At 41.7% G+C, this 11,425-nt stretch overlaps 1 protein-coding gene across 15 annotated transcripts in view; it reads left to right on the forward strand.

The window, feature by feature from the left end:
• Positions 1–11,425, forward strand: part of Lmo7 (LIM domain 7) — a 211,460-nt gene that overhangs the window by 191,303 nt on the left and 8,732 nt on the right. For all 15 annotated transcript variants that reach the window (XM_085828814.1, XM_085828821.1, XM_085828817.1 and 12 more), the window contains 7 exons: positions 670–695; positions 979–1,083; positions 1,643–1,735; positions 2,248–2,699; positions 3,562–3,627; positions 5,266–5,318; positions 11,247–11,425. The exon at positions 11,247–11,425 is cut by the window's right edge and continues 35 nt beyond it. In XM_085828814.1, coding sequence (XP_085684940.1) covers positions 670–695; positions 979–1,083; positions 1,643–1,735; positions 2,248–2,699; positions 3,562–3,627; positions 5,266–5,318; positions 11,247–11,425 — 974 coding nt within the window. The remainder of the gene's footprint in view (positions 1–669; positions 696–978; positions 1,084–1,642; positions 1,736–2,247; positions 2,700–3,561; positions 3,628–5,265; positions 5,319–11,246) is intronic.

Raw genomic sequence — 11,425 nt, forward strand, 5'->3', positions numbered from 1 at the left:
ACCTGAAATCCCAGCACATGGAAGTTGGAGGCAGACGGACTCAAAGTTCACAGTCAGTGTTTGTTTGTGACATCAGTTGAGCTTGAGGTCAGCCTGGGTTTCATTCTCAGAAAGCAACGACAGAGTATAATAATAATAATAATAATAATTATAATAATAATAATAATATTAACACCATGCCTGCTGGGTTACACATCAAACTTGAATACTTGTGTTTCAAATAACAGAAGCGGTAAAGCTGTCTTGAAGTTGTTTTTCACCATCATATCAATTAGAAAGCTGCTCATAAGCATGAAAACATTTGGAAAATGAGTTCTAGTCATACTTTTGGTGACTATTTGCCATAATCGGACTTGGGAGGTGTTCTAATGTTTGTGAGCCAAACTGCTGAGCCAAACTACAAGACCCTGTTCACTTTAGTGTCATTGAAGCCTTTTCTGAAAGACTTGTGGAGTCGGCTCAGCTCTGTTTCTAGAGTCTGAGGTACCAGCGGTTTCCTCTATTATTAAATTTGAATTTGGATGATGAGTTCCCAAGAGAGTGAAAGGAAAGGTTAAACAGAAGGCTGATGTCACTTGGTATGCTGGCAGGGACAACTAGTGCTGTGAAAAGAATTACTTTGGAGAAATGGAAACTCACGTTGTGCCTTCCTTCCTTCCTTGCTCGCAGGAAGCTCGGATTCTGTGACTCCCGATGTGAGTATTAGACTTTTGCAGTTGGTCCTTTGTAAGGGAAGTTGGGTAGGACAGGGGTACTACACAGTAATATTTCTTGTTTAGTGTTAAGATGCATCAATGTTGATCAGATTGTCATGTTCTAAGCTGGAAAGACTGCCGCTGATGTGTGAGACCAAGTCTGCACCATTGTGGTATAAGCCAGCCTTGAAATCAATGATTGCTAAGTGTGGACGTGTTTCAGTAGATGACTTAGTGACGTGATGTTCTGTGTTTACATTCTTCTGTGCCACAAACTGGTTAGCTTCCGGTTCCAACCCTCAGTGCCCCGAGTCGCTGGGCTTGGGATCAAGAGGAGGAGAGACGGCGGCAGGAGCGGTGGCAGAAAGAGCAAGATCGCCTACTGCAGGTAGTGCCACACAGCCTGCGGGAATCCAACGCTCGGCTTTCATTGGGCTCTTCTTACCTGTGCCACCCAGTCTTGAGAAGCAAGCTTGAAAAATTGCAGAACCAAGATATCGTCCTCACCACTAGCTAAGACTGTGGCGTATTGCGTGCATATTTTGCACTGACCCTTACTTTTCCAGTTTGGTGATTTTCAAAACTATCAGGCATTAACCCTTATGGGTGACACGCCCAGACTGTGAGCACTTGTCCCTGTTAGCAGTAGATGAGATCTGGTTTGCCATCAATCAGCCTCCCTTATCCTAGCCGGAGGCCTTGATGAAGTTACATCAGCAATAAAGGTTGGGCATAGGTCTCGTTCCACATGCCTACTCTTTCTTGACATCTGTATTTTAGCTTAATGCGAGACCTTTTTTTTTCCTCTTTCTTCCGGGACTAAAACTCTGATTGGTCACATGAAAGAGTGACATGAAGGTTTAGAGACAGCAAAATTGTTATGGAAAATATTCTGCTTCGCATGAGAAGGCAACCTTGATTAATCATTATGCCCTATTTCCTCACAGGAAAAATACCAACGTGAGCAGGAGAAGCTGAGGGAGGAGTGGCAGAGAGCCCAACAGGAGGCGGAGAGAGAGAATTCCAAGTACCTGGATGAGGTACCATGATGAATGCCTTGTTCTCATTCTTCTCTATACCTTGTTGGAGAACCTAGCAGAGGACACCACACCCCATTTTCCTAGATACTCTCACCTCTGTAGCTCTTTGGATATATATCGAATTCTAGTATGTTAGAAATTTGCCTTGCTATTTTAACTTTTCTCTTGTATAGCACCAAGCAGTTATTCCTTGGAATTTTGGAGTAGTCTTTCTGCTCCAACTTAGACCTCAGTCTTTTTTGTTTTTTGTTTTTTGTTTTTTTCGAGGCAGGTTTCTCTGTGTAGCCCTGGCTGTCCTGGAACTCACTCTGTAGACCAGGCTGGCCTCGAACTCAGAAATCCACCTTTGCCTCTGCCTCCCAAGTGCTGAGATTTTTTTTTTTTTTTGGCACTGTGACTATCTTTTTGGCTGCTTACCATTAATCTCATTTACAGCTGACTGACTCTGTACGAAATGATAGAGAGACAGATGGTGACAGTGACGTGTTTGCTTTCTTTTATGGCCTGCCTAGGAGCTGATGGTCCTAAATTCCAACAGCATTTCTCTGACCTCCCGGGAGTCTGTGGCCACCACCTGGGAAGCCACGTGGAGTGAAGGGTCCAAGTCTCTGGACAGCGAAGGCACCCGAGCCGGAGAGGAGGACAGGGGACAGCTGGAAGACGATGCTGTGTATGAGGACCAAAGTCAGAGGCTGCAGGAACAGCTCATGCTTGAGCAGGAGAAGAAACGGAAGGAGCAAGAGGCTCAGGAAGAGGAGCGCCGCAAGCAGCGGGAGGCCCAAGCCCGGGCAGAGGCAGAAGCCCAGGCTCGGGCAGAGGCCCAGGCTCGGGCGGAGGCAGAAGCCAAGGCTCGGGCAGAGGCCCAGGCCCGGGCGGAGGCTGAGGCTCAAAAACGAGCTGAAGCTCAGAAGCTCCAGGCAGAGAGGGAACGTGAAACGTCGGTCAAAATATACCAGTACCGAAGGTCTGTGCCTATAGCTCAAAGAGTTGTCCCCAATCAAGGAGTTTCAGCAACTGTGGCTTTGTTTTGTCTACCCAGTATGTCTTGTCTCCTCTGCCATCTTTGCTTTGACCAAGTGAACCAAATAATTCAACAGAGCTTTTGAACCACAAACACCACTGTGTCTCTTCCATTCCCTCAGCTCTTGCATGGCTTCCTGACATCGAAACTTCTTGCCAAAACCGGAAAGCTCACGCAAGCTCTGTCCTGGTCCTTTGAAGGCCTTACCCTTTGGGCTTTTCCTGGGTTTACTGTCTCCCTTGTTTACTTGTCTTGTGTGGAAATTACAGCCCTCTGCCTTGGGTTTCAGTATGTTCTGTTACCTCTGAAAATGATTTCCCTCACATATGTGTGCCCCCGCGCCCCCCCCCCATATTTGAGGTACACTGCCTGACATCACCAGCTTAGCCTTCCAGAATACCTGCTTCTGTCTCCCCACCATTTCTTTCTCCACCTCACTAGCCTGGGTTATTTTCCTCTTGGCCTGCCTACCCTAGGAAGATGTATTACAAAGCAGCAACTCTTGAAATATTTTTCTGTAGCTCTAGATCATTACCAGAACATGTTGCTCCTACCCACCCCAGTGTATACACACGCAGTGAATGGGTGAGTGGACGTGAGATTAGCAAATGCCTATAGCTCTGTTTTCTATAGCAGCTGATTGAAATACGTTTCTAGATCTTAAGCCATAAACGATTTACCTAAAGAGACCAGAATACTATTTTGATATTCCTAAAGTCAGGAAATGACTTAAATTTTGATATAATAATAATAATAATATTATTATTATTAATAATAATAATAATAAAAACCTCTTGCTTTTTAGGCCCATTGATTCCTACGACCTACCAAAGAGAGAAGACGACTCTTCAGGGATGCTTCCAACTGACAGGTGTGGACTATTTCCTTTTACCTGGGTGGTCCTAGTTGGCTTCAGAGGAATGTTCGTTCCTCAGTTCACTCAGATGATTTGTAGAGCAACTATGGCCCTCTCTGGCTCCTGGAATATTATGAAACCTTGAAGATTGTTCTTTGTATCCGTTTGTTTTTGCTGTGTAACAATTGCCTTTAAATTCTAGCTTCAGATTTTGTGGGTCAGCATTCTGGGCTGAGCTCATTCATTAACTTCTGCTCGCACATCTGCTGTTAGTTCCCAGGGAGCTAGCTCTGCTTTGGGGAGGTGGTGGAAGTATCTGGGGAAATGAGAGCAGCCGTCTTCAGCATCCTGTAAGCCAGTGATATCCTAATACGTGGATGGACAGAGAAGGACTAGGAATGAAGATAGTCTCCAAGACGCCAGAGAACTTACATAGGTTAGCAGTTTGCTGAGTCTCAAGATAAGAAAGTCTAGGAGTCAGTGCCCTGTATCAATTTTCAGAGTTCAGACTTTCACGCCTGTCTAGAGTGGAGGTAGTGAAACATTAACTAAGAAAGCAATCAAACCAAGAAAAACCAAGGAAAGGACAGAATTATGATTCTAGTCCTCTGGAGTCAGAGGTAGGGGCATCTCTGGACATTCAAAGCTGGCTTAATCTACATCTCCCTTTTCAACCTTGACTGGGTTTATAATGAGGTCGTATATATTATACTATTGTATATATTGCTATACTATATGATAAATATTACTATATAGAATATGTAAAATACTATATATAATATATGTATATATGTATATATATGTGTGTGTATGTATGTATGTATATATATATATATATATATATATATATATATATATATATATTATGTAGTTTATGTAGTATACACTTTAGAGGCATTGGGGAGTGTAGCCTAACATCTGGTGGCAAATGTTTTCTTGTAATACCTTGTAAGTACAGGTGTAACTATTGACAGATCTAGCTGTCTGGCAGTTACTGCATCGTATCATGCTTTATAGGTCACTGCACAGAGTGTAGCTATACATGGTATGTACATCTGTGTATGTATATATGCATATACATCTGTATATGGTGTCATTGCTGTCTCTGAAGTTCACTTAGTTAAAGAGAATGAGAAAATGAGCCTGTGCACTTTTAAAGACCTGAAAGAAAATACCATTTTTCAGAGTAGCCTGCATAGTTAGCATTATGCCTTACTGTCTGTTTGGAATGCCAGGAGAACATCTGACAAATGGATGGTGACTTGATTCTGGGCTGTACAGAGGACACAGGACACACTGCTCTGAGTGATCTCGTGGCTGGTGCTTTGAGAACCTAGCAAACCTAGGTCTGAGATCTGTCTGGAGCCTGCATGGGAAGAGCTGCAGGGCACTCTCCATCGTCTTAGGAAAGAGAGGCATGCGAGGATGTGGAGAAAGTGGGAAAGGGGCTCATGCCTTTAATTCTAGCCCTAGAGAGGCAGAGGCAGGAGGGCCTTGGAGTTTGAGGCTAGCCTAGGTTACAGGTCTACACAGTGAAACCTTGTCTAAAACAAACAACAAACAAGCTAGGAAATAGCAAACCGAACCAAAACCATTTTTTTAAAATGAAAAACAATGTTCTTAATAAGACATATTTAATATATTCTGTTTTAGGAGTAAATCAAGATCTACTACGGAACTAAATGACTCCCTCATAGAGAAAAATGGTAAGTGTGATTTTTTTGTTATTCAAACTTCTTTTTTTTTTTAAACATAATTACTCTTTTTTGTGTTGTCATATACTATGGTTGGTATTTTTAAAATATTTTTATTGGATATTTTCTTTATTTACATTTCAAATGTTATTCGCTTTCCCAGTTTCCCCACTTCTATGAGGGTGGTGTTCCTCCACCCACCCACCCACTCCCACCTCCATACCCTTGATTCCTCTATACTGGGGCATCTATCGAGCCTTCATAGAACCAAGGGCTTCTCCTCCCATTGATGCCTGACAAGGCCATTCTCTGCTACATATGTATCTGGAGCCATGTGTACTCCTTGGTTGGTGACTTAGTCTTTGAGAGCTCTGGGAGGTCTGGTTGGTTGATATTATTGGTTTTCCTATGGGGTTGAAACCCCTTCAACTCATTCAGTCATTTCTCAAACTCCTCCACTGGGGACCCTGTGCTCAGTCCAATGGTTGGCTGCAAGCATTTGCCTCTGCATTTGTAAGGCTCTGGCAGGGCCTCTCAGGAGACAGCTATATCAGGCTCCTCTCAGCAAGCATTTCTTGGCATCCACAATAGTGTCAGGGTTTGGTGACTGTATATAGGATGAATCCAATTTCCCTTATGAACATTGATGCAAAAATACTCAATAAAATTCTTGCCAACCAAATCCAGGAACACATCAAAACCATCATTCATTATGATCAGGTAGGCTTCATCTTAGGGATACAGGGATGGTTCAATATATGGAAATCCATAAACATCATAAACTACATAAACTCAAAGAAAAAACTACATGATCATTTCATTAGATCCTGAAAAAGCATTTGACAAAATTCAGCATCCCTTCATATTAAAAGTCTTGGGAAGATCAGGAATTCAAGGCCCATACCTAAACATAGTAAAAGCAATATACAGCAAATCAGTAGCCAACATCAAACCAAATGGAGAGAAACTTGAAGCAATCCCACTTAAATAAGGGACTAGACAAGGCTGCCCACTCTCTCCCTACCTATTCAATATAGTACTTGAAGTTCTAGATAGAGCAATTAGACAACAAAAGTAGGTCAAAGGGATACAACTTGGAAAGGAAGAAGTCAGAATATCACTATTTGCAGATGATATGATAGTATATATACGTGACCCCAAAAATTCCACCAGAGAACTCCTAAACCTGATAAACAGCTTCAGTACAGTAGCTGGATATAAAATTAACTCAACTAAATCAATGGCCTTTCTCTACACAAAGGATAAACGGACTGAGAAAGAAATTAGGGAAACAATACCCTTCACAATAGTCACAAATAATATAAAATACCTTGGCGTGACTCTAACTAAGGAAGTGAAAGATCTGTATGATAAAAACTTCAAGTCTCTGAAGAAAGAAATCAAAGATCTTAGAAGATGGAATGATCTCCCATGCTCATGGATTGTCAGGATTAATATTGTAAAAGTGACTATCTTGCCAAAAGCAATCTACAGATTCAATGCAATCCCCATCAAAATTCCAACTCAATTCTTCAACGAATTAGAAAGGGCAATCAGCAGATTCATCTGGAATAACAAAAAACCTAGGATAGCAAAAACTCATCTCAAGGATAAAAGAACCTCTGGTGGAATCACCATGCCAGACCTAAAGCTCTACTACAGAGCAATTGTGATAAAAACTGCATAGTATTGGTATAGTGACAGACAAGTAGACCAATGGAACAAAATTGAAGACCCAGAGATGAACCCACACACCTATGGTCACTTGATCTTTGACAAGGGAGCTAAAACCATCCAGTGGAAAAAAGACAGCATTTTCAACAAATGGTGCTGGCACAACTGGCGGTTATCATGTAGAAAAATGCGAATTGATCCATTTCTATCTCCTTGTACTAAGGTCAAATCTAAGTGGATTAAGGAACTCCACATAAAACCAGAGACACTGAAACTTATAGAGGAGAAAGTAGGGAAAAGCCTCGAAGATATGGGTACAGGGGAAAAATTCCTGAATAGAACAGCAATGGCTTGTGCTGTAAGATCGAGAATCGATAAATGGGACCTCATAAAATTGCAAAGCTTCTGCAAGGCAAAAGACACCGTCAATAAGACAAAAAGGCCACCAACAGATTGGGAAAGGATCTTTACCTATCCCAAATCGAATAGGGGACTAATATCCAATATATATAAAGAACTCAAGAAGGTGGACTCCAGAAAATCAAATAACCCCATTAAAAAATGGGGCTCAGAGCTAAACAAAGAATTCTCACCTGAGGAATACCGAATGGCTGAGAAGCACCTGAAAAAATGTTCAACATCCTTAATCATCAGGGAAATGCAAATCAAAACAACCCTGAGATTCCACTTCACTCCAGTCAGAATGGCTAAGATCAAAAATTCAGGTGACAGCAGATGTTGACGAGGATGTGGAGAAAGAGGAACACTCCTCCATTGTTGGTGGGATTGCAAGCTTGTACAACCACTCTGGAAATCAGTCTGGCGGCTCCTCAGAAAATTGGACATAGTACTACCGGAGGATCCCGCAATACCTCTCCTTGGCATATATCCAGAAGATGTCCCAACCGGTAAGAAGGACACATGCTCCACTATGTTCATAGCAGCCTTATTTATAATAGCCAGAAGCTGGAAAGAACCCAGATGCCCCTCAACAGAGGAATGGATACAGAAAATGTGGTACATTTACACAATGGAGTACTACTCAGCTATTAAAAAAAATGAATTTATGAAATTCCTAGGCAAATGGATGGACCTGGAGGGCATCATCCTGAGTGAGGTAACCCAATCACAAAGGAACTCGCACAATATGTACTCACTGATAAGTGGATATTAGCCCAGAAACTTAGGTTACCCAAGATATAAGATACAATTTGCTAAATGCATGAAATTCAAGAAGAACGAAGACCAAAGTGTGGACACTTTGCCCCTTCTTAGAAATGGGAACAAAATACCCATGGAAGGAGTTCCAGAGACAAAATTTGGAGCTGTGACAAAAGGATGGACCATCTAGTGATTGCCATATGCATGGATCCATCCCATAATCAGCTTCCAAATGCTGACACTATTGCATACACTAGCAAGATTTTGCTGAAAGGACCCAGATATAGCTGTCTCTTGTGAGACTATGCTGGGGCCTAGCAAACACAGAAGTGGATGATCACAGCCAGCTATTGGATGGATCACACAGCCCCCAATGGAGGAGCTAGAGAAAGTACCCAAGGAGCTAAAGGGAACTGCAACCCTATAGGTGGAACTACAATATGAACTAACCAGTACCCCGGAGCTCTTATCTCTAGCTGCATATGTATAAAAAGATGGCCTAGTCAGCCATCACTGCAAAGAGAGGCCCATTGGACTTGCAAACTTTATATGCCCCAGTACAGGGGAACCCCAGGGCCAAAAAGGGGGAGTGGGTGGGTAGTGGATTGGGGGGGGTGGGTATGGGGGACTTTTGGGATAGCATTGAAAATGTAAACGAGGAAAATACCTAATAAAAAAATAAATAAAAAAAAAAAAAGAAAGAGCAATTTGTAAAAACATTTGGAATGACAAAAAACCCAGGATAACAAAAAATATTCCCCCAAATAAAAGAACTTATGGTTGATATTTTTAAGTGCAGGACATATTTGATACATTAAGATTAGATAGCTATCATGCTTTTTTGAGTATCTATGATAAAATAATGATCTTCTCCTTATTTAGGCTTTCTGTTTTTGATATATATTTTTTAATTTTATTCTCTGTGCATTGGTGTTTGCCTGCATGCTTGTCTGTGTATGGATGTGGGAGCCACTGGATCTGGACTTACAGACAGTTGCAAACTACCATGTGGGTACTGGGTATTGAACCCAGCTACTCTGGAAGGGCAGCCAGTGCTCTTAACCACTGAGCCATCATCACTCCAGTCCTATCATAGCTTTCTTTATAATGGAAAGAGTTCCGTATTGGGCATTTGAATAAGTAAGGAAATGTTTGGGGTCTTTTCGAAGAAAAAGGTCATAGCTTTGCATAGTCGACTTTATCTTACATCTAAGGAACGAGGATAGAAAATAGTGTAGAAAACTTAAAGATTATATATAAATTTGAAATCATGCATGTAAATGGTGAAAGGTTGGACAATCTGAAGTGATAGGGATTTTTTTTCCTCCTTTCACAAAAATCATTTGGAGCTTAGAGCAGGATATAAAATATGGGTCTGGTTAAAATATGACTGGAATTATACAAGCAAGGAAAAAACCCTGAGCAATAAGCATCATTTGCACAGAGTTTGCATAGCAGAATGCATAGGCAAATTATTAGTTAGTTTTTGTAGCTGAGAAAAGGTTCAAGTGGGGCTCAAGGCAGCACTGACCCACCTATAAAGCCATGCTAGTCTCTAATGGTAGCTCTTTCTGTTTTTTAAAATGAAGAAGTGATAGTCTGGATTTCATGTGTTATCTTTAAATTGCTGAGGAGGAATTTTTGTAAGAAAGGCCTGGGTAGTCTGGTGGCAGCTGGTTTGTGTCTCTTGTCAAAGCTCTTAGAGTTAGCTGCCACTGGGGTAGGTGGCAGTATTCTCGCCCGGTTAGTAGGCTCTTCAATGGTCTTGGCTCTATTTAACTTACCAGCATTTTGGAACCACTTTCCCTCTAGGAAACAGAGCTCTAAATTATCAGGACTTCTCTTTGGTTCTTACTCAGCAGATACTTCTAACGTGGTCTCCTGGTCTGTGGGTCTTCTCCTGTTTGGATTTCCTAGCTCTTTCCCCTTGAACTTGGCCCCAGCTATTGCCAAAATTACAGATTAAGTACACTTGTTCTGTGTGACGTACTTTTAGCCTGTGGTGTTTATACTCTGCCCAGAGTGAGATCTGGTTCGCAGTGCAGCACCCGCCTGAAACAGCTGCTCATTCTTCTGGTTTTGTGTCTCCCCTGGACAGTAGTTAGTATGTGTTTGCTTTCCTTCACTAGCCCCAGGTTTTTGAATTAGCAAACATTAGAAATTGTTACATATTTGGCAAGATGACTTGCCAAATGGTTATACCATTAATTAAATGAAACTGTTTTATTTAAATGAAAAATATTTAATTTGAGCATGAGCACATTGATGTTATTAATATACTAAGTATGGGTGTGTATAAAAAGTTTTTTTGTGGCTCCATTCTTTGCTTACTTGGAGGTACCTAGATAAGCTAAATATTATGAAAGTTGAGGTAACAACAGTGACTTAGAGAAGAAAGTTAGTTAAAATTGCCGTATCCAGGCTGAATCGAGGATGACACCCGCAGGCTGTATGTGTTTTACATAAATAGGAAATTAGTCAACAGACCCTGGGGCTGAAAGCTGACATAATTATCACTAATACACTTAGTAGTTATATTACAGTTGTGTAAATTTCTTAGAGCACAAATAAACTTGACGACATTATGGATGATTCTTTTCCCCTCACCAGGGCTATGTCAGTGACTGAAAAATCCAATGGTGCAGTCCTGACTTATTCTGTTATTCACACTGAATGCTTAGCCCCATGCCAACTAGAGATGTGTGCATTTGTCTTGTTTCTCGCCACGCTTGGGGCTAGGGCAGAAAAAATGCATCGGAAAATTCTGTTTCCCTACAGACTCTTCCTAGCAGTGAGTGCACTTGATTGAAAGAAGATGAACAGTTTGTAGCTGAGTGTTTTGGGGGTCTGTAGGGGTTTTTGTTTGTTTGTTTTTAATTGTTTTGTTTTTGCAGGCCACCTTGATAGTTTTCTTGTATGTATCCCAATGGGTGTAGTGGAGTTTCCACTGGTTGCTGTCTGTTCTCCTGCAGACATCTCCCTGGAGATAGATGGTGTCAGCACATGTGACTAGTTATGGGTCAGAAGTTGCACTGTCTTGGGAGGCTGATCTGCTGCCATTTCTTGTGTACTTACACCGAAGCTTTTGGTATGTTTTTCATTTAGGAGGCAGCAAATATTCAGAGAGCATTGGGACCACTGGCTTTTCACATAGGAGTTCTAAGAAGGATCAAGCCCCCTCAGAAGCAGAGCTGGAGAGACAGCAAATCCTTCAGGAAATGAGGAAGAGGACATCTCTCCACAATGACAACAGCTGGATCCGACAGCGCAGCGCCAGTGTAAAC

The sequence above is a fragment of the Mus caroli genome, unplaced genomic scaffold, assembly GCF_978045245.1.
Source record: "Mus caroli unplaced genomic scaffold, Mus_caroli_1 scaffold_12, whole genome shotgun sequence".
NCBI lineage: Eukaryota > Metazoa > Chordata > Mammalia > Rodentia > Muridae > Mus > Mus caroli.